At 40.9% G+C, this 23,375-nt stretch overlaps 1 protein-coding gene and 2 non-coding genes across 4 annotated transcripts; 1 reads left to right on the top strand and 2 right to left on the bottom strand.

The window, feature by feature from the left end:
- The first annotated feature begins 4,587 nt into the window (after positions 1 to 4,587).
- TRNAR-UCG (transfer RNA arginine (anticodon UCG)) lies at positions 4,588 to 4,660 on the top strand. Its single transcript has one exon. It is a non-coding gene; the product is annotated as a tRNA-Arg (tRNA).
- A 5,453-nt stretch (positions 4,661 to 10,113) lies between these two features.
- Positions 10,114 to 10,207, bottom strand: TRNAI-UAU (transfer RNA isoleucine (anticodon UAU)). The gene is made up of 2 exons: positions 10,170 to 10,207; positions 10,114 to 10,149 (listed from the first exon to the last, which is right to left on the bottom strand). It is a non-coding gene; the product is annotated as a tRNA-Ile (tRNA).
- A 2,477-nt stretch (positions 10,208 to 12,684) lies between these two features.
- Positions 12,685 to 21,625, bottom strand: GPX5 (glutathione peroxidase 5). Of its 2 annotated transcripts, none has more exons than XM_002816595.6 (5): positions 21,539 to 21,625; positions 18,129 to 18,282; positions 15,745 to 15,862; positions 15,218 to 15,317; positions 12,685 to 13,680 (listed from the first exon to the last, which is right to left on the bottom strand). In XM_002816595.6, exons 1-5 carry the CDS (start codon positions 21,623 to 21,625, stop codon positions 13,474 to 13,476), a joined length of 666 nt encoding a protein of 221 aa, XP_002816641.1. In that variant the 3' UTR covers positions 12,685 to 13,473. The 2 variants fall into 2 exon arrangements, with proteins under 2 accessions (XP_002816641.1, XP_054414587.1); XM_054558612.2 differs by lacking the exon at positions 21,539 to 21,625 and adding an exon at positions 19,047 to 19,361.
- Positions 21,626 to 23,375: the final 1,750 nt, after the last annotated feature.

The raw sequence follows: 23,375 nt of genomic DNA, 5'->3' as shown, positions 1-23,375 counted from the left end.
ACATAACACATTTTCTTTATCCACTTGTTGATTGATGGGCATTTGGGCTGGTTCCATATTTTTGCAATTGCAAATTGGGCGGCTATAAACGTGTGTATGCAAGTGTCTTATTCATATAATGACTTACTTTCCTCTGGGTGGATACCCAGTAGTGGGATTACTGGATCAAATGATAGATCTACTTTTAGTTCTTTAAAGAATTTGCATACTGTTTTCCATATTGGCTGTACTAGTTTACATTCCCACCAGCAGTGTAAAAGTATTCCCTTTTCACCACATCCACGCCAACATATATTATTTTTTAATTTTTTTATTATGGCCGTTCTTGTAGCAGTAAGGTTGTATCACATTGTGGTTTTGATTTGCATTTCCCTGATTACTAGTGATGCTGAGCATTTTTCATGTTTGTTGGCCATTTGTATATCTTCTTTTGAAAATTGTCTATTCATGTCCTTAGCCCACTTTTTGATGGGGTTATTTGTTTTTTTCTTGCTGATTTGTTTGAGTTCCTCGTAGATTCTGGATATTAGTCCTTTGTCGGATATATAGTTTGCAAAGATTTTCTCCCACTCTATGGGTTGTTGGTTTACTCTGCTGATTACTTCTCTTGCTGTGCAGAAGCTTTTTAGTTTATTTATCTTTGTTTTTGTTGCATTTACTTTTGGGTTCTTGGTGATGAACTCTTTGCCTAAGCCAATGTCTAGAAGGGTTTCTCCGATGCTGTCTTGTAGCATTTTAATGGTTTCCGGTCTTAGATTTAAGCTTTTGATTCATCTTGAGTTGATTTTTGTATACATGATCTTATATATAGAAAACCCTAAATACCCCACCAAAAAACTGTTAGAACTAATAAATGAATGCAGTAAAGTTGCAGAGTACAAAATCAACATGCAAAAATCAGTTGCATTTCTATACGCCAACAATGAACACTACCAAAAAGGAAATTAAGAATCCCATTTACTATAGCATCAAAAAGAATAAATGCTTAGGAACAAATTTAACCAACTATTGACATTGATGAAATTAATTGGTGAAGACACAAATACATGAAAAAATATTTCATGTTCATGGATTGGAAGAATTAATAATGTTAAAATGTCCACACTACCAAAAGTGATCCATAGATTAAATACGCTTTCTTATAGGCTGACCTAAACGTGAGGCAGATAGATCAAAGAGAATAATGGGTTTTGAATGCTGTCAGCAAACATTAAAAATCGATTTATTCTCTTTATTTTAATACCCAGTAAAACTTGTGCACATATATGCCAAAAAAAAAAAAAGAAAGTCCAAGAGTTTTCCTACAGGTACGGTTTATAATATCCCCAAACTGGAAACAACAAACATCCATCACCAGCAGAATGGGTAAACAAACATAAAAAATTGGTATATTCATATTGCAGAATATATACACAGCAGTGAGAAAGAACAATTGTTAAATGCAACAACATGGATGAATTTCACATGTTCCTGCATAAAAGAAGCCAGGCATAAGGGAGTATTTATTATATAATCCTATTTATATGGAGTATGAAAATATGCAAAATTCAAAGATGATATTAGATGTCAAGAAAGTGGTTATCCTTATGGAGAACGTGATTAAGAGGGGGCATGAGGGTGGCTTCTGGAGGGACTGATAATTTTCTATCTCTTGACACAGCTCAAGTGACAAAACTTAGTTCTAGGATCTTATTTGATGGAAACAGTGGCAATACATTGAAACAGAAGATCTGGGTGGGAGTTCAAAGATATTTTCTCTTCATATACATTCAATGATCTATATATACTTGTATTTGGGCACTTTTCTGTATGCTTCTTATACTGCAATTAAAAATTTTCTTAAAAAATATGAAGTCACATTAAGAAAGACAGCATTACCATTATTTTAGAAACTCCATTTACCCCACTCTATAGTATACCTCTCTCGTTCTTATGCTGAGATAACCACTATAATAATGTTTGAAATAATCATTCTCTTGCTCTTATTTGTTAGCTTTACTAATTATATTTGTATCCATAAACAATAGATATTTTAGGATGCTTAGTTTGTAGTTTCTATAAACGAAATTATGCCATATTTTTGTGTTTTTTTGTTATTGAAATATCAAAATATCTGATTTCCTGTGACTTCTAGGTTTTTCTGCATTGCATGTCATTGCTTTCGTAAATTGTTACAGCTATCAAGGGAAAATGTGTTAAGACTTAATAATTATAATAATTTAATTTTAAATTTGTTAATTTTGTACACAAACAATCTGTTAGAGAAAAAACAGAAAGAAAAGATAGTTCTGTTTCTTCCTTTCTAAGAATTATAACTTTTTTACTTTCCTTTTGTCTGGGAAGGAATGGAAGTCGCAATTTCTGGTATACCATTTGTAGTCCCAATCTCAAGTAAAGTGTTTTAAACTTTTTACCTTTAAGAATTGTTTTTTGTAGATTATTTTTATCTTTTAAAAATTAAGTAAAAGAAATTTCCTTCTATTTCTAGATTGTTAACAGTTGCATTGTGAGCAGACAGTGAAATTTATCCAATGTTGTTCTGCCTCTTTTGAGGTGAACATTTTTTTTTCCTTTAATTTCTTAATGTACTGAATCATAACACTTCTTCTCACGTTAAATTGACGTCCTGCTTTTGGTATAAATCTGGATTTGTTATGAGTTTTAAACATTGGTGGATTCAGCTTTTTTTTTTTTTGATTTCTGATTTTATGTTCATTAATGAGATTGACCTATGATTTTTCTTTCTCTCATTGTCTTTTTCTGGTTTGGTATTACGATGAAGGTGAAAATGAGGTGAAAAGTCTTCCCTCTGTCACTATGTTTGGAAAACTTTGTATCCAATTGAAATTATTCTCCCTGGATTGTTTTGAAGAACTTTCAGGTGAAAATATCTGGGTTTAGGACTTTCTCTATAGGACAATTTTTGACTATTCAATTTATGTAACAGTTACTTGCTATTTCCTCTTGAATCGAATTTCATAATTGATAACTTTTGTAGAATTTACTGTTTTAATTTTCAAATTAATTGGGCAAAATTTTTTATACCATTGCATATACTGATCCATCTGCTGGATCACCTATTTGGCTTTTTTTTTTTTTAAGAGAGAAGAGAGAGAGAAGTTTCGCTATGTTGCCCAGGATGGTCTCAAACTCCTGGCCTTAGGCAATCGCCCCCGCCCCCCGCCAACTCCCCCCTCCAACTTCCCCCTCCAACTCTCCCCTCCACTCCCCCACCCCCCTACCGCGTCTTGGCCTCCCAAAGTGTTGGGATTACGGGCGTGAGCCACAACGTGCAGCCTCTTTCTGCACTTTTTTCTTTTAAAACTAATTCTTTCTCATTTTTTAGGTCTCAAGAGTAAGTTTGGTTCCTAGGTGTTCACTGAACCCCTTCAGGCTGGGTTAAGAACAGATCCCTGCAAGCTGACACTTTGACCAGGTGGGTGAGAGAATGCGGGTGGTGCTTTCGTGGAGGGCAAGAGAAAGAGAGCGCAGCCTCCTCAGGATGCAGTTGCTGATAGAAGAGCTTTTCAGTAAATAAATGTTTCTCCAGCCCTTCTGGAATATGAAAAATCTGTGTAACAGACTTTGAGAGAGCCAGAAGCCAGGATGAAGAGGCAGGTCCCATAGAGCCTCAAATCAGGCTCTCAAAGAGTTCCCAGTAATGGGGAATGAGACTACCATATGCACCCCGTTGCTTTTACCACGCCTCCGGCACTCACAGGAGGGGGTCCACGCAGGCGTCGTTCGTTCCGGGGGCAGGCCTCGCGCGCGCCTTTCCTTCCTGTGTGTTTCCCACCGGCACATCACTAGTGGGAGGTCAGAATCCTGCGAGTCAAGGATGGCTGGGTGAAATGAAGAACTGAAATGAAAATACACAACCACTACGAAGTGGTTCGAACAGCAACTTTCCGGGCCTAAAGCCCGGCTCCTGCCCCCTCTACCACACAGCGCCACCACCGAGTGGTTGCACAAGATGATAGGCATTTTCTACATTATTCTCTAAGTGCCCGCTATACTCTTGGGCTTTTAACAAACGTCTCACTAGAAAGTATTCAGCAGGGCCTAGTTTTGGTTACCTAGCGGAGCCAGGCCTAGGCCTCTATTTAATGTTAATTGCAGCTGTTGCAGCTGAATTGGACGCCAAGCTGAGAAGGTCGCCAGAGGGGGTCTTTCTCGTTCACCTGGTGATTTTCATTTATTTCCAGAGGGTCTCAATGCTGAATGCAAACTGATCATATGTAGTAGTGATTATAGGGAGACATTCAATGCTTTTCTTTTTCCCTTTCTTTACAACTTTTTGTCACCAGCTGAGAGAAGCAACGTGGTGCATGTGCAAAATTTGGTGTAACATTTGCTGTCAAGTTAAGGGTAGGAGTTTGGAGAAAATCGAAATACTCACTTTGCATTACCTTGTTATTGTGTGACACTGGCAAGTTATTTAGCTTTTGTATAATTTACACTATCTTTGAAATTAGGTTAACAACAGAAATCATGTCATATAAATAGAACCATACGATATATATAAAATCCAGGTTAATAGCCAATTTTACAACATTTCTTAAATTTTTTGCAGTTGCTAAACCATAGGACCACGTGGCCTAATGGATAAGGCGTCTGACTTCGGATCAGAAGATTGAGGGTTCGAATCCCTTCGTGGTTGATTCTCCCTTTTTCACTCTCAAGCAACACTGCACAACCTCCCACACCACAAAATTATAGAATCCAAGTAATTTCGGAAAGTGAACGTGAATTCTCTGCAGTCCTTTCCCGTGGAAATGGGAAGTTGCATCACACACCTCTTTGGAGTTGCGAGTGATTCAGGTGGGGCCAGCACACCATCTTTCAGCTGTTTGTACTTTGGAGGAAGCGCTTGGCTAGGCTGGCACACAGGTGCCTGGAGTCCGGGGTGGGATGGGGAAAGCGTGCGCCCTGGTCTGGGAGTATCCTCTTCCCGCCTGTTGAATGGGCTCAGTGAACTCAGTTGAGTGCATCTTAAGGAGCTTTATTCACCTGGTCCCGCAGGGGGCGACCATCACGTTTCCACTGGTCCCCAGTAGGCGCTCGGTTACAAGTTTGACTCGCAGACACACAAAAGAGTGTAACTTGAGAGCCTTGTCTTTTTGAGGTCAGTTTAAATATCGCCCCCTTTCTAATATTTAGAGGAGCTGAAGAAACACACGCCTTAAAACCTGCTCATGATTCAGATGGACGTGGTCGTTGACCGGAAGCTTCTTTCTCTGCCGGGGCCCGCGCCTGGGTTCTCCCTCACGTCGCGGGGCGAATTAGACTGTCGGCAATATCTGAGGAACCAAGGTGTTAACAGAGACCTGAAAACAGGAGAAGAGGCGAGCCAGGAAAAGATCTTGAAGAAGAGGAAGCAGCTTCTCCAAAAGGCGAAAGAGAGCCTTTGTAATGCCCTTTATAATAAACCAGTGAAAGTCAAAACAATTGTCTGGTCAGGAAGATATGAAAAATAGAACAACACAAAAATTAAACCAGTAAACGTTAAAGCAAAACAAAAGGGGAAAGAATCTGGCCAAATACATTTGAATACTTTTATGAAATGGAGAAATTATTAGGACGACATGCCTTATTAAGTACGATTCAACAAGGAATAACAATAATGAACAGTCAAACTACGAAATAAATTGAAAAAGCTGTCAAACATCTTCCTACTGAGAAAACCCCATGTCCCATCACTTACCCAGGGTTTACGAGGTCAGGAGACCGAGACCATCCTGGCCAATATGGTGAAACCCTGTCTCTACTAAAAATAGAAAAAATTAGCTAGCTGGACGTGGTGGCAGGCGCCTGTAATCTCAGCTACTGGGAAGGCTGAGGCAGGAGAATCGCTTGAACCCGGGAGGCGGAGGTTGCAGTGAGCCGAGATCGCACCACTGCACTCCAGCCTGGCGATAGAGTGAGACTCCGTCTCAAAACAAAAACAAACAAACAAACAAAAAATCCAACAAGGCACGATCTCCTCCATAGTATAGAAAAAAGAAAAAAGAGGGAAAAGACCCACAACTATACTTGCAGAATGGCATCATGATATTGTTCCAGACAATGTACTCTAAACAGTTTTATTGAGGCATAATTCCCATGCAATAAACTGCACAAGTTTAAACTATGTGTAAGTTTTACACATATATGCAATCATATATGTGTAACGTGTAATCATGTATAATCATGAAACGACCAGTACAATAAAGATAATGAACATAGACATCACCCCCAAAAGCTTCCTCCTGCCCTCTTGTAAGCCCTGTTCCCCTCTTACAACCAGATATGCTTTCCATCATTATATGTTCATAGTTTTCAGAATTTCATGTGAGTGGGATCATATAGTATGGACTCTTAAAAAAATTCTTTCTTTCATTATCATTATTTTGAGGTTCAAGCAATTCTCTTGCCTCAGCCTCCCGAATAGCTGGGACTACAGGCACCCACCACTGTGCCCAGATAAGTTTGTATTTTTAGTAGAGACAGGGTTTCACCACGCTGGCCAGGCTCGCCTTGAACTCCTGACCTCGTGATCCACCCGCCTCAGCCTCCCAAAGTGCTGAGATTACAGGCGTGAGCCACTATGGCCAGCACTTTGCCAGATACTTTTAAATGGTTGATTTGAAAAAAATAATTTTCACCAGTTTCACTTGGGAGCTGGTCTGCAGGGCTCTTTTCACTTCATGTTGAAAGTCAATCTCTGGAGGTACCTCTCATACATTACTCATCCCTGCATATATATTTCCCCTCCCTCATCCTTCCTACTTAATTTCATCATAATTCTAAATTCAGGGTTTATTGGTTATAAAAAATTATTCACAGCTGTGCCATGTAGTACTATGATTATATTTCTTATGTGCCTTTTAGTTTTCTGCAAAGTTATTAACTGTCTTTTACTTTTTCTTTATCTTTTATGATCATGTAACCAATTCATTCTCAATTGATTTTCCTTGAATTTAAGCAACTCTCAATATGGTGAAATACCTCAAAGAACCTATCAATTTTAATATTTTCCTTAGTGGTCTCTTCTTTGCAGCCTTCGTCCCCCTGCTTCAATCTGGACTGGTTGTTCTCTAGGCATGTTACACAGGTGTCTTCTTGGGGCTTTTCTTCCACCGACCTGGGATATACTTTGCCTTCTTCCTGTTTTGGACCCCTATGTTTTCCTTTTTTTAGTGTTATATCATTTTGATGGAGAATAACCTCTAGGAATTTTCTGAGAGGGTGACTCTGTCTATAAATGGCTTTATAACATACTCAGTTTTGATTGATAGTTTGACTAATAAATTAGACAGGAAATTCTTTCTGTCATAATTTATGACATTGTTCAATTGTGATTTTCAACTCTTTCTTCTATCAAAGGAAACATTTCTAAATAAAATACACAGATGCTGCTTTCTGTTCAGATTTAGTTTAAAATCCAAAGCAAAAAAAAAAAAATTTTTTTTTGCCTGATTCTGATATCTTGCCTGGTGGGAAGGTACTCAGGAATTGCTGGAAAAAGAACTGTATACTCTGCTCTAGCCACCATGATGACAAGTATGTGACACATAAGAATTGTCTGTTATGGAATTTTCTTGAAAAAAATATTAGGCAAACTGGAAACAAGCTACCAAGTATGACTGTCTGGCATCTCTAAACTACTACAATTATTTAAAAATAAATATTCAAATGTGTCTGAATATGGATATCAAACCCTTTTCTCCTTGTCATGGGTGACAAGGCAAATCAGCACACCTACCAAAAGGACAGCCAGCACTAGGAAAATGCAGCTAGAAAGGACTGTGGACTCTGCAGTTTAGTTGACAAAATCAGGCGAGGACTGTAGGACACCTCTATCCATTCATACCTCAACTCACTCTAGAGATCTGGAAGCTCTGGGTCTTTCAGAGCAGGAACTCTGAGCTTGGTGCAAGGACACAAGGAGTCAGAGGCTTACTCCAAGGATCAATTTGAACAGCCCAGGATTCCAAACGATTCTGGAGTTTCCGTGCTGTGGCAAGAGGAGAGAAGACCCACTTCTTGGGGCAATGAGAAGATCCCCAAAAGTCATAAACTCCTAACTTACCCTAGGCTCTTACTTTGTTTTCAGAACTGTGCTTAGTGCTTATATCCATCATTTATATCTGTGTAACAAACCTTACTCAAATTTAGTGGCTTAAAACAACAATTGTTTCTTCTGTTTACAATTCTTCAGGTCAATGATTTGAGCTGTGTTTAGCTGGGCAATTCTTTTGTTGATTTTGTCTTGGGTCGCTCATGTGATTGTGGTCATCTGGCAGCTTGACTGAGATTGGATGGTCCAAGATGGTCCCACTAACATGTGTGGGGTGTCAGCTGGACTGCCTGGGATGGCTGAGATAGCTGAGACTCTTTCTCCATGTGGTCTTCCACCTAAGATGCTTGATGAGGTTTCCAGCATCTTGTACCAAGTTGGTATCAAGGTTCTAAGAGGTGAGTGACAAGGTTTCTTGAGGCCTAATTTTAGAACTCCTACACCACCATTTCTACATCATTTCACAGAATTCTATTGGTCAAAGCAAATCACAAAGTCAACTCACATACAACAGGGAGGGAAACAGACTTGGCTTCTTGATGAAAGCTGCTGCAAAATCACATTACAGACCTGGTGTGGTGGCTCACACCTGTAATTGCAGCACTTTAGGAGGTTGAGGCAGGTGGACCACTTGAGCTCAGGAGTTCGAGACCAGCCTGGGCAATATGGCAAAACCCTGACTCTACTACTATAAAAATACAAACATTAGCCATGCATGGTGGCACATGCTTGTAATGCCAGCTACTTGAGCAGCTGAGGCACAAGAATCTCTTGAACCTCAGGAGGTGGAGGTTGCAATGAGCCAACATTGCACCACTGCACTCCAGCCTGGGGGACAGAGTGAAACCCTGTCTCAAAAAAACAAAACAAAACATAACATACATACATACACACACACATTACAGAGGGATATGCATACAGGGATGGGAGGAACTTGCGGCCGTTAATCAATTGTTAATTTATTATCAAACAACACGGTGAATAGCCCTATTGATATGTTCATTGTACATCTTGTTTAAGTAAATTATCCACTATCACTTTTTTTTTTTAACCAAGTGTTAATTCAAGTTGGTCTGTAGGTCTTGTTTTGAACCCACTTTTACCTGGTGGGCAGCTCAGGATGGGACCAGGGAGAATGTAAACATTTCAAAATGCAGCAGCAGCTAGAAAAGAACGGGTAGTGCTGAGCATTTGCACACGGGCAGTCATAAATCTGTGAAGAGGGAGAGCTGTATTGTGTCTCCAGGATGTCACAGATAGTTTAAGATCCAGAGGGTGAGATTAGTGGCCCACATGTAGGCTTCCTGCTCAGCTCGGAGGCTGTAATGGGTCGGTTTATTTTTTGAGACTCAATACCTCTGTCTCTGTCATAACTACAGACATCATAGGCTCATTAAGAATCCCAGAGGAATGAAGAAACTGAGGTAGGGAAAGCAGATTCAGAGACAAGAAAATTCCCACGAATACAGTGATTTTTAAGAACCTAAGATTGTCCTTGTTTCACAGAGTTGAAAAGTCACACAGAAGTACTAGTCATGAATTTTTATATATGCCTGATCTATCTGGGCCTGAGACTGGAAGGTCAGGTTTCTTTGTTTGAGACAGGGTCTCACTGTCACCCAGGAGCCACAGGCACGCACCACCACGCCTGACTAAATTGTATTGTTTGTAAATACGGGGTTTCATCATGTTGCCCATGCCTGGTCTTGACCTCCTGGGCTCAAGAGATCAGCTCTCCTCAGCCTCTCAAAGTGCTGTGATTATAGGCGTGAGCCACCACGCCCGGTCAGTTTCTTATTGAAATGAATACTGTGAAGAGCTGTTTTAGCGACTGTCATACACTCGTTGCCGAGGTATTGGACAAAAGCAAGCATCAAAAAGGACCATGTGATGACATTTATCACCCATGACCTCAACCAGGGAATTTTAAGTCAAATCACGCGACGGTTCTGAGTACAGTCTAAATCACAACGCTGCATACATCGCTGAAAGGAATTGCAACGCAATAAGCTCTCCCCATTTTCGAATTTCTACAGGTCGGAGAATAGTAAAACTGCTCCAGGTGAGGCTTGAACTCACAACCTCGGCATTGCTCACACGTGCACTGTCTTATAAGTACCGCGCGCTAACCGATTGCGCCACTGGAGCCACAGAAGTAGCAGGCATTTGGAAAGGTATAAGAGAAGACGCTCTTACACATTGAAGATGAACTCTTTAAACATTGTTTTTTAAGGTATTAAATAATATGAACTTTAGGCACCTTCTAATACGGGACTTCCACGAATGGGATTAAAAGCAACAATCAAGGGAACCCCGGAATTAGCTGATCCGGAGCCCTTTTCCTTTCAACTCAGAGATGCCCTGGGGACTCAGGGTTGACGTCACCGGTACCTTGAATTTCTGCTCAGATTTTCCCATGGCTTCTCTAAAGTCAGACAATAATTTAAAAACGTTTGAATGAAAGTCACATCGGTTCACCAAAAGCAGGAAGCTAAGATGGCTGCATGTAAAATAGACGTGTCAATCACTACATTCCGAGCGAAGTTTCCACCAAGAAGTGCGTATTCCGCCTGCACAAAACCAGCGAGCTCATTTTCCATTGTTTCGGAATCCCGCGGGCTTTCTATTTTCGCCATTCTACTTCCTGTCTCTCCACTCTGCGTTCGGCTACACTATTTGATGCTTTAAATGAAATGCCAACCTCCCACTCCCATCCAGACACTCGCTGATTTTAAATCTAATAATGTTAAAATACTCTGCTACTCGGAAACACTCAGAGAGCGAATATTTCCTTTACAAAAATCACTGTTTTCGACGTATAGATGCAACGCAGGCTAAGTAAATGCAGAAAAACAGTAATATAATTATTTAAAATTTGCCAAAGTCTCATATCTTGAGAAATCCATAGTTTACATTTGTTCTATTTCATGTCAGGCTTTTTCTATAAAGGTTTAACAGAGAAAGATTAAATATTTTTAAAATTTTTGTTAAAGTAATTGAACAACATAACAAAATGGCCCCTCTCACCAGCACATTCCTTTTTTGTTTTTTTCAAACTGAATGTCCTTTGGCCTTCCTGTGATATACAGTTATCTAGTGGGGTTCCCAGCACTGCATATAGTCTGTATTCAGGGAGAGCGCTCCCATATCAGTGAAGTCTCCTTATCTAACTTTAGGTTGCACTCCCCTTCTTCAGGAACTCTGAGAACCTAGTTCGACATGAGGCAGATTCTCAGTGGGAGCAGAGGCACATAATATTTGGCCAGACAGAGTCATCTGCATTGTTTTCAAGCAAGAAGGATATGCTAACCCTCAATAAGAAGGGATGGGCCACTTCTAAAAGTTTTGGGGGTCCTGGAAAATTTGGGGATTTGGATATTCTAATACATCAAACCGGATGTCTCCATGTAGAGATCTCAGCTCACTGCAGCAGCCTTGACTTCTGGGCCCAAGTGGTCCTCTTACCTCAGCCTCCCTAGCAGCTGGGATCATGGGTGTGTGTGCCGCTATGCCTGGTTCTGTTTTTTATTTTGCAGAGATGGGCTTTCCCTATGTTACCCAGGCTGATTTTGAACTCCTGGACCCAAGAGATCCTCCCGCCTCTGCCTCCGAAAGTGCTGGGATTACAGACGTGAACCACTGTGACTAGCTGGAAGCTAACTTCTTTTGGAGTTTTACATACTATTCCTATGATTGAGTCTTGAGCCTGAACTTTAGGTTTTGGTGCTCTTAAGTTGCAGATAGGAGAGGTCCTTTATACATCCCATGGAGAAACACTTTCACAGTTAGCCTTAATTTAATAATATATCAACCTCAGTCTTTAATTATCTCTCTCCAAAACATCAATTTCCTCTGGCAACGACCATCCAATTCTATTACATTATAATTACCATTCCCCTCATGTTTCTCAAGCACCTAAAACTTCATGTCTGCTAGTGCGTATTCTTCCACCAGTTTACCATACCAGTTCAGGTTTGGCGAAAGTTTTGACAACCGCACTGCTACTTGTGCCAGTAGTTGTTTGTGCTCCACCCATCTTCTCATCATCAACCAGATGGTGAATAATTCAGCTTCAAACATCTCCTCTTAGTATCTTCTTTCTCAGATCATATTTGGTACCAATAATTACTGGTTGGATTCCCTAGACAGTAGACTCTAAGATGGATATTTGCATTCAGAAAGTTTACTAGGGCATTAACTGAGAATCAGCGTGGAGGGTTGGGGGGGGTGTGGGTGGTAAAGAAGAGAAGCAGAATTTGTCAGAGAGAAAAATCGGGTTACAGTGCAAGCACAAAATGCCACCAGCCTACCCCTTGTGCATGTCTGGAGCTAGTATGGCCCTTCAAAGTTGTGCTAAGTTGAGCAGTCAGGGTTTGGCCTCTATGCCTCTCAGGGACGAGTAACCGGATACAGGCTGCCCTGGAAAGGGGACAAACTTAGGTTGAGGCAATTCCTGAAGAGGAATGACAACTGAGAGGCATCAGGTGACAACCTTCCAAACATAAATCTTTCTGTCTGGGGGGCTCAGGTCATGTAGGCAATACATCATTTGTGACAGAGTAAGAAGGAGGAGGGAGATAAAATGAGTTCAAGCACCAGACAGAATTTTAAAATCACCATAGAGATTGTCGATGCTGCAGAAAACATTTTATTGGAGACAGTGGCAGGGCTTGTTCTGAAGCTGAGGAATCCAGGGTTGAGATGGGAAATCCCATCGTTCACAAGATAAAGGGCATTCCTGTCCAGGTGCCATAACCTGAATGCACTAAAGATCAGACAATAAGGAAAACTTTTGTAGGGCCAGAGACAGGTTCTGGGTCCCACCAGCACGGAGATGCCCTCTCTTCTTTTGAAGCAATGTTCTTGCTCCCACAGGAGAATGGCTGGTGGGGGGAGGTGTCATGGATGAAAACTGAGCCAAAACAGTTGGAAACTGATGATACATGTTTGTCCTAGGAGACAAAAAATGTTATGAAGTGGAAACTAAATTGTGTGACTATGACCCCATTGCTATTTCTACACCTCCAGGGTGGAGAGAGATGGAAAAGTCAGAATGTCTAGGAATGTTCTTCTTCAGGATGTGATGGCTGACTGAACCATTGTCGTGGAAGGATGATTTCCCTCTGGTGGATAAGAATGATTCAACCTGTAACAGAGGTCTGGGGATTTTAGGTTTCCATTTTTTTCAGTCTTCACCCACATACTCTTGAGAGGCAAAAGAGCAGTAGCCTTCCAAATATAAATCTAGTTTGTGGAGAGTGGGAATTCTGGCAGTATGTGGAGGTGATTTACTCAGGAGGAGCCCATGCAGGAAGAGAATGTGGTGAGAAGATGGATATTCCTTTTTTGGGGGGAGGGGGGGAGCAAGTCATTAGGTGAGAAGTAGGATTGCTCCTGCCCTTAACTCCACCTTCCTATTTGGTTTTGAATTGCTTCAAGTACGCCAGGATGTCTGTCTTGACTGAGCTGACCGTAGCCCGGTGGGACCAGCGCATGACAGGGATTCCATCGGGCCCCACCAGGAACTTTTCAAAGTTCCAACGGATGTCATGGACCTTTACAGGGTCCCAGGATATAGATTTGAAGGTGCCCAAAATCTCAGAGGGATGAGGACAGGAGTGCTAAAGCAGAGAGATGGAAAAGAGAAACAATGTTATTTCTGCTCCTGGAGGATCCAGGCTATTTTTACCCACAGGTAATCCACCCCCTCCTATACCTAGATATTTTAACTTCCTGATATTCCTAAAAAACTCCATAGATTCTTGAATCACCACTATGCCAACTACCAAGAATATTATAGATATTATAGCAAAATCTGCTCTCTTTCGGTTTCTCCCCATAGCCCCATCACAAAATTTTGCTGCCATGGATGAGACATGTTACTTTTATGCTTTTGGTTTCCTTTTCTTCAAAGTAAATAGCTTGGATTGGAATGTGGTTTTCCAGGTCTTAGGGTTCCATGGGCCACTAATATTTCAATAATTGTCTTTTGGGACCAACACTGAATTACTAATATTTTGTCAAATAACAAAAATTTTTAAAACACCATCATTTTGTCACTTAATTTAAAAAGACCATTGGAAGAATAAACTGCATGTGGGTCATAATTTGTGAATAAAGGGAAGCCCTATAAGTTAGACGAGTTGAGTTTATAAAAAACTTCCTACATTGTTCTTTTTCTGTTTTTGTTTTTGAGACGGAGTCTCGCTCTGTCGCCCAGGCTGGGGTGCAGAGGCACGATACACTGTTCTATTGTCTTCAATTTATTGAAGATATATAAAGTCTTAACATGGACTAGTCTTGGTTCACAGTCCAGCATTTAGGAACAATTCACTTTGGTAATCTTTAGGGTTCTTTCAGCTCTGGCATTCTCTATGTCTAAAAATCAGTGTTTCATAAAAGGTACTTACTACACTGTGACATACCTGTTGGTTTGTTACTTTTTTTGTTTTTGTTTTTTTGAGACAGTGTCTTGCGTGGTTGCCTAGTGTGGAACGCAGTGGCACAATCATAGCTTACTTCAGCCTCCAGCTCCTGAGCTCAAGCAATCCTCTGGCCTCAGCCTCCTGAGTAGTTGAGACTACAGGTACGTGCCACCACACCCAGCTAATTTTTTGATTTGTTTTGTAGAGACAGGGTCTCACTATGTTGCTCAGGCTGGTCTTGAACTCCTGGCCTCAAGCAATTCTCCTGTCCTGCCTGTCTTCCAAAGTGCTGGGATTATAGGCATGAACCACCACCCCAGCTATATAGCTAATGGTTTCTAACTCTCTCCATTATAAACTCATCAAGGGTAGAGACTATGCCTTATTCATCTTTATATCCTTATTATTTAGATTGCTTTATAAATAGTGGGCATTCATCAAGTGTACCTGGAATGAATTAATGAATGAAATGTCAATGAGCAAAAGAGGGTGGTCCTAGTAAAAGTTGCCATTCCACACAACTCTCTTCACCACACAAAGTTAGAGCCCCATAGATACTCACAGATTAATCTCCAGATCAGCATGTGCAATGCGGAATGCTGATCTGGAGATTTTTCTCCACAAAGACCAATCCCACCTCCGGGCATGAGCCCTTGGATCCATTTCTGCCACACCAACTCTATGCTAGGAATATTAGAAAAGAGGAGGAGGCTTATGCCAGGAATTTACTCACCTTCAAGAAGCCGAAGACTTTCTGTTCTTTTTCACCATTCACATCCCCTTTCTCAAAAAGCTGGAAATTAGGTACAAATCCTCCCCCTGGACGGACATACCTGCAACAAGCCATAATGTTCCCAGGAAGCTCCAGGATATGCAAGTAAAGATTATAATGGGACACTAGGATTTGAAGTAATGAGAAAGGGGAGAAAGAGGGAAGTATTGTTATGGGTGGGGAGGAATATGGCCATGTTTTGACTTTGGGCTCTCTGACTCACTTTATTTCTCTCTATCCCATGACTTGTCTCTTTTCCTCCATCCCTTCTGTCCTCCATAGTCCATCCAAGTCTCAGCCAGGGATGGAGAGAGAGTCTCTGGAAACTGCCAGACGCTCATCAGGGTAGGCCAAAGTTGAACTCTGCTTGTAATGCCCCTGAGCCTATTAATCCATACCTCCCCAGGAAGTTCCTGAGCTGGAAGGGCCTCTGGAGACTAAGGAAAGGTACACAGGCGCCTTCTATTGGATTTCAAGAAGACACTTACTTGAGCCCAGGAAGAATCTCTTTGTTATCTCCTGGTTCTTGCTTTCCAAATTGGTTGCAGGGAAAGCCCAACACAACTAGACCATAGGGCTTCAGCTCCTCCTGGAGTGCATTTAATTCTGCAGTTAGAGGAGGAACAATTTTGGTCTGGGTAGAGATTCTGCCTTGTGCAAGGATCTTTCCCTGGGGTTACCCATTTTACAGAGAAGGAAACAGAGGCCCAGGGAGGGAAACAGCTCTGCATCAGAAGGGCTGTTAGTGGCATAGCTGAAATTAGAGGCCTGATCTTCAGACGTGAACTCAAAAGCCCTTTCTCATGGTGCAGTGTTTTCCATACCTGCAGCACATCAGAACCAGCTGAAGGCCCTTTCCTAAAAATAGGGATGCCCAGGTCCCATTTCAGAGTTCTCTGTTCCTCTGAAATGGGGCTTAGTCATCTTTATTATTCAAAAGCTCAACAGGTGATTTTTCTTTTCTTTTCTTTTCTTTTTTTTTTTTTTTGAGACAGAGTGTCACTCTGTCTCCCAGGCTGGCGCGATCTCGGCTCACTGCAACCTCCCTCTCCCGGGTTCAAGCGATTCTCCTGCCTTAGACTCCCGAGTAGCTGGGACTACAAACACGTGCCACCATGCCCAGCTAATTTTTTTGTATTTTTAGTAGAGACGGGGTTTCACCGTGTTAGCCAGGATGGTCTCAATCTCCTGACCTCGTGATCCACCCGCCTCGGCCTCCCAAAGTGCTGGGATTACAGGCGTGAGCCACCGCGCCCGGCTTGAATCTTTCTTTTTTAAAGGAACAGACACAGACAATGAGGACCGAGCTTCTCTCCTCTGTGCAGCCTGACTCACCCTGAGTGGAGTGGAAGTAAAACCGACAAAGGCAAAGACAAACACAGAAATTTGAAATCAACCATCCTAACATTTTTCAGCAGTCCTTAAGATGCTGAAGATGCATTCTTCCTAAAAATCCTCAGTGATATGCTGAAAAAGAAGCTTCAGCTGCCTTCGTCCACTACCAAGAAGTTTTCCAACTTGTCTGCTCAGACTTTTATAATCATCTTCTTTGTTAACCCTTTCTGAGCCAGATGCCTTTAGTCCCTTGACAAACACTAACCAGTCCCACTCAGATTCAGCTCAGCCAACTGGTACCTCCTCTAGTCCTTTTTAAAAAAACAGAGATTGCCTTCCTGTTTTCACAGGGTTCCTCAGTACCCCTCCCTATGTCCTTCTGTTATCTGTTATTTGCAGGGTGGAAACTGAATAAATCGATTCTTAAAGTCCCTATAAACTGGGAAAATAAATTATGGTCCAATAAATATTATTCAGTCTTAAGAAAGAATGAGGAAATGATCTGAACTGAAATGTATTTTATTAATTAAAAAATCAAGGCAGCAAATAGTATTTATTGTGTGTTATCAGCTGGGGAGGGGGGAGCAGAAAAAAGAATATCTATGTATTCTGTAAACAAGATAATATTGGTCTACTGAAGGGAGGCGAAGAAGGTGGAAACCTTTGGTTCTAAAGTTTTTTCCTTTTGAAGTTTGAGGCTTGTGAATATAATGCTTATTCAAAACATAATTAAAAACAAAAAATGAAGGTCTTATTACTTCAAATATAAGAAGTACATTTGTCTCTGGTATAATCCATCCTGATTGTTATTCACTGATTTTTAAACCACATGCCCTAAAATATGAGAAAATTCTTCCCTGTATAATATACAAAAAGGGAGGAAAAACTACATCCTAAAAAGGGGTTGAGGTTGGAGAGGGAGTATTTGCTTCTATTACAGCCTCATCCGCCAGCCCTCACTCTAATCAAATGCAGTTCCAGGTATAAAACTCCTTTTTCTTGTCATTGTAAGTTACCTGTAAAACCTTGCAAAAGTCTCAAAAACATGGGTCTTCTGCCCTGTATTTATCAAGAAGACTTCTGGAATCTTCTGAGAGGCTCCTAGTTCTCAAGTATATATTGATTCTCCTGAAAATCTCAGGGAAAAGCAGAGGCAGGGCATGGGGAAGGGGTTAGCACATTTTTTCTGTAAAGGGCCAGATAGGAAATATTTCAGACTTTGTGGGCCATATGGTTTCCATCATCACTACTCCTACAACTACTAACCTCTATTTTACAGCATGAAAGCAGCCATAGGTGATGTGTAAATGAACGGGGATGGCTGCATTCCAATAAAACTTTGTTAACAAAGCCAGGCTGACCAAATTTGGCCTGTCCACCCGAGCTTGCTGACTTCTGATATGGGGGATGAAGTCACTTGATTATGAGTATTTATTTTGGTACATAATTATAATTAAAATATAATTCCAAGTATAATTTAGAATATGATCAGCTGGAAAATTTAGTCCCAAAGAGAAGTAGCTATGAATTCTCTTACCAGGATATTGCGCTGTCAGACCACAGTAGGTGGCCACGTTGACGAAGAGGATGTGCTTGCCCACATACTGCTTGAAGGAAACGTATTCGTTCTTATTAAGTGCGATGGCCTCATAGTCATAGATGGTGCCTTTCTCATCTTTGTGGCAATCCATCTGGAAGATTTTTTTTAAGTGATAATATTGGTAACAATAATTCCTGGCATCTGTGTAATCTTTCAAAGAAGTCAAAGAATAGTTATGTTCTAACCAAGATCTAGAAAACAAATAAGAGTTGTCTAAAGTGTCAATGACAAGACTGAAACTTGGTTCTTGTAACTTGGAAATAAAAAAAAATCAAGTCTCATAAGCCAGGCAGAGAAAGACAAGCAGTGCATGTTCTCACTTATTTGTGGGATCTAAAAATCAAAACAATTGAACTCATGGAGATAGAGAGTAGAAGGATGGTTACCAGAGGCTGGGAAAGATACTAGGAGGTGGAAGGGAGGTTGGGATGATTAATGGCACAAAAAAAAGATAGTTAGAAAGAATAAATAAGACCTAGTATTTGATAGCACATCAGGGTGACTATAGTCAATAATAACTTAATTGTACATTTTAAAATAACTAAAAGCATATAATTGGATTGTTTGTAGCACAAAGGAGAAATGCTTGAGGGGATGGATACCCCATTTTCCATAATGTGATTATAACACACTGCATGTCTGTATCAAAACATCTCTTGTACCATATATATATATATATATATATACACTATGTACCCTCCCCCCTCCACACACACACATAAGAACCAAGTTTCCTATTATTTTGAAAGATGTGAGATACCAGGAAATACACGGATAATGGAAAAGCGTATTGATTCATAAGCTGGGATGGTAGGAGCTGGAAGTAAGTGGGGCCGAAGAGAAAAGCACACTTGCCTTACATGCTTCTGTAAAAAACAGGCTACTCCTTGGCTCTGGATTGAAGGCCTCGTGTCTGGACTCTCTGAGAAGGTAGGGTTTTAAATTGCTGAACTATTTTTAGGATAGCTTAGTTGCTTATCTTTCCCCAGGTCTTCTGACCTCTTACTCCACTCATCAGCAGGTAGAATAGAAAGAACACTGCCCTGGGAATCAGAAGCCAGCTCCATTGTTAAATTCCTTTGTGAACCTGGGCAATTCCCATCCCTGGCCTTCAGTTTCCCCATGAGTAAAATGAAGATATTTATCTAGATTCTTACTAGAACTCCAAGTGGGCTTCCATGTTTAACATTCTAGAATCTAATATTATCCCTACCTTGAATAACTTTCTCCTGTCACTCTCTTACTAACATGGTGGTCGTGTAAGCCAATACTGTGAAATCCCAGCTTTTGGTAGCTCTCAAGAAAGGAGATGGAGAACCCTAAAGTCCATCTGCAAGTGAGTCCCTGAAATCTGTCGGGCAGCATCACCCAGCTCATCAGCCCGTTGTGCTCTAGGTGTCTAATATCCACTTTCATCCTCCATTCCACCTATCCCATTCCTTCTCAAATCTCATGAATATATTAATATTTGAGCAGACTTCCACGCAACATTTGTTAAGTTCCACCTAACATAAATTAGTCCTGCCTGAAATTCTCATTGCATGTTCTTTTATTAAATTCCTCTACAAGGCAGGTCTCATCTTACTCCTCCTCTGTCTCTACCCTTACAGTGTTCATGCAGTACCCCAAGTGTACTGATGCCACAGTGCTCACCAGCACATGCTGATCCCTTTTCTTATACTGGGGAAGCTGCCACAAATTGCTCATGGAATACAGAACATATATGACAGGAATATGAAAAGGAAGCTATATGTCCAAACCATCCAGTGAGAAAAATGTGGAAAGGAACTGGCTGGAGAAAAGAGAGAAGGGCATTATCTGATAAGGAATGTCCAGACAAACTAGGATTAAACTAGACTTCCTGGAAATGCAGTAGTCTAGTAAGGATTTTGGTTGAACATCATCTGCCCCCATTCAGAGAAGGAGTAATGCAAAACAAAACAAAACACAACTTTTTTCTAGTCCTGTAATCCCGCTGATTTTAGCACCAGCATACTAGGTTGTAGCTACTCACTTCTTACTCTTGAGGAAAAAGATATTTTTCTATGCAGGTTTTTACACCTTTCCCTAAATTTATACACATATACATGCATCAGCAAAATTGAGGGATCTATAAAAAGAATATTGTGTAAAAGTATCTGTTTCTATCTCCGTGTTACCTAGTTTCAAGTTAAACATTTGCAAGAATTTGCCTTTTTTTTTTCTTTTGCTACTGCAATGACAATCACTCACAGTCATGTTGGGTACCAGTACGCAAAAGCTTAGAGAGACTCTCAATTCAAAGACTTCCTTTAGTCCAGTTTACTTCTGATATTGACTGCTGTTTCACATTTATTGAAGTCCATATAACATGTCTCAATTATCTCTAGACGCAGCTTTTATTAAGCAAATTCTGCAGCCCAGAGTCTCCACACTCAATTAAGCACCACAGGTAACATAAAAACCATATCAATTCTCAAAATAGAAGTTCACCCAGGATGTTACCTAGTTAATTTTAGAGGCGAGGGATGGGGAGATCTTATTAGAACTGCATTTTGTGGAATGTATTATATGCATAATAATTGTTATTCACCCACCCATAAGGTAGTTACTGTTACCCATAAATTTACAATGAGAAAACAGAGGTTAATTTGTCCAAAGTCAAAAGTGGTAACCCATTATGTAAATGAAAGTTTGCCTTTACCTAACTTCATGATTATTTTCTGCCTTCAAGTTATCGCATTCATTATTATCCTTTCCTGAACTGCCCCTTCTGCTGCCAGACACACGTGTCTTATCAATAAGGTAACGAGCCATGAATTGGGCACAGAACTGAGGCCAGAATCCAAGATGCCTGACTCCAAATCCAGTTGTTTTAGGGCTCTGATTTGTTTTTTTCATGTTTTATGTTTCTCTGATAACTCTCTGACTTTATCCATCCTTAAAACTTCCACATTCGTTTTTTCCTCCTTTTCAAGGGGTTGTTGCTGAGCTGTGTCTGAGACAAGTCCACTCAGCTTCTCCTCCAAACCCCAGTCCCCACCTACTCTAAAGCCCATCGCTGTCCCAGCCTCAGACCCAGCTCTGAAGCAGAGACTGATGTGGCCAGAGACGTCTCCAGGGGGCCTCCTCCTGAAGAAGGAGAGAAAGGACTATAGTATGGAGACCCTTTCTTCCCTAGTCATATTCAACGCAAGGAATACCCATCCATAGGAATGAAGAAGATTCAAGGAGAAAAAAAGCAAGGTTTAGGGGAACTGGCAAAGAAGAAGAAAGCAGGAGTTGGAGTCTTACAAGAAGGACTGGAGGGCAGGGTCTAGAAGTAGGGCAGAAGAGTAACTACCATGCCCTCTCTGGAGCTCACTCACCTTCATCTTCTCCTGCTTGGGACTTGTTTGCACAAAGCAGGCTAGGAGAAGGGGAAGCAGATGGACGACCCTTAACTGTGTAGTCATGACTAGTGTTTGTAGATTGCTAGTCTGGGGGCCTGAGGTCTTTGCCCACCTCCGCAGTCTTTTGGTATCTTGGCAGGGACTTAGCCCAAGCCCCCACAGGCCAATCACAGGGCTGCAAGGATTCCCAACGCATGAGGTCGAGGTGAGGATCACAGAACTCAAACCACATCCTGTCCCACACACACCCCCTTGAGCACTCAGCGCTCACCACTGCAATGAGGACCTGGGACTCATAAGTTCTGGGAAAATTATAAATGGGTGATAGCAAGCCCTCTGAGGTCCTTAAACACGGCTGTCTGTCTTTCCTCAATGTATGGAAGTGTCTAGATGCTGATGCAACCTCCCAGTAAAGTCACTGCAAAAGGGTTGGTCTAGACATTTCAAATATTATTTCTAATATTATTTGAGCTTAAAAATAAATCAAAGAATGGGCCGGCCATCTAGGATCTCTCAAAAAGTGTTAGGAGGAAACTGGCCCGAGGAGGGGAAATGGTCACAATGTATGCGAAGGACAGCAAATTAATACAAATCCTTAGAAATGGTTTCAAGTGCTTATATATCAGTAAGAAAAAACTACCTGACAAACAGAAAAAAATGGGCATGAAGCAGAAAATCAAATGGCATCTGTGGTAGGATACAATGTTCTCTCTCACCAATAATCAAAGAAGTATAAATATGAAAAGACACATTCCACACTTATCAGATTGGCAAAAGTTAAAAGGAATGGTGATTCCCAGCCTGGGCTCTGTCTGGTATAGGAGGCTCTTACACGACGGGTGGGGGAATGGTGAATACTAATGTTGCCAACTTTCTGGACAATAATCTGACATTCCGAATGCAGTGCTTTAAAAAAGTAAATAACTTTAAAAAAAAATTATATATTTACAAAAATTGCAAGCATTCCTCTTTTTTTCTATTTTTTTAACTTTTAAGTTCAGGGGTACATGTGCAGATTTGTTATATAGGTAAACTTGTGTCATAGGGGTTTGTTCTACAAATTATTTCATCACCCAGGTATTAAGCCTAGTGCCCAGTAGTTATTTTTCCTGATCCTCTCCCTCCTCCCACCCTCCACCCTCTAATAGGCCCCAGTGTGTGTTGTTCCTCTCTATGTGTCCATGTGGTCTCATCATTTATCTTCCACTTATAAGTGAGAACATGTGGTATTTGGTTTTCTGTTCCTTCATTAGTTTGCTAAGGATAATACCCTCTAGCTCCATCCATGTCCCTGCAAAGGACATGATCTTGTTTTTTTTTATGACTGCATAGTATTCCATGGTGCATATGTACCATATTTTATCTAGTCTATTATTGGTGGGCGTTTAGGTTGATTCCATGTCTTTGCTATTGTGAATAGTGGCAAGTACTCCTCTTAATAGCCTGGAAGCCCAGAACCCAAGAAGAATCATGGAAATGAGACACAAGTCCCTCTAAAAATAAAGTTGCTTTGCCTTTCAACTGGTATACAAGCCCCATTCATTCAGCAACAGTTTCCAGTGACCTCTCAGTAGTCTTGGCTAAAATTTTAGACTATATGAATTGATGAATGCAGGCCTGGAGCCCCAGGAGTTTCTGGGTTTCTCACATAAATAACATAGTTAATTACTGCTGACTTCATAGGAAATGGACCAACACATTCTTCCCTTTTGTCTACCATACAGTTTTAATTTTTGGACCCCTAGCACTAATATTTAATTAATCATGCTCCTAAGTTCACAATCATTTGTCCTTGCAAGGCCCCTCTCTTGTT

This window comes from Pongo abelii, chromosome 5 (assembly GCF_028885655.2).
Source record: "Pongo abelii isolate AG06213 chromosome 5, NHGRI_mPonAbe1-v2.0_pri, whole genome shotgun sequence".
NCBI lineage: Eukaryota > Metazoa > Chordata > Mammalia > Primates > Hominidae > Pongo > Pongo abelii.
The sequence above is the reverse complement of the archived record's forward strand: the minus strand, read 5'-3'. Positions and strand labels throughout refer to the sequence as shown.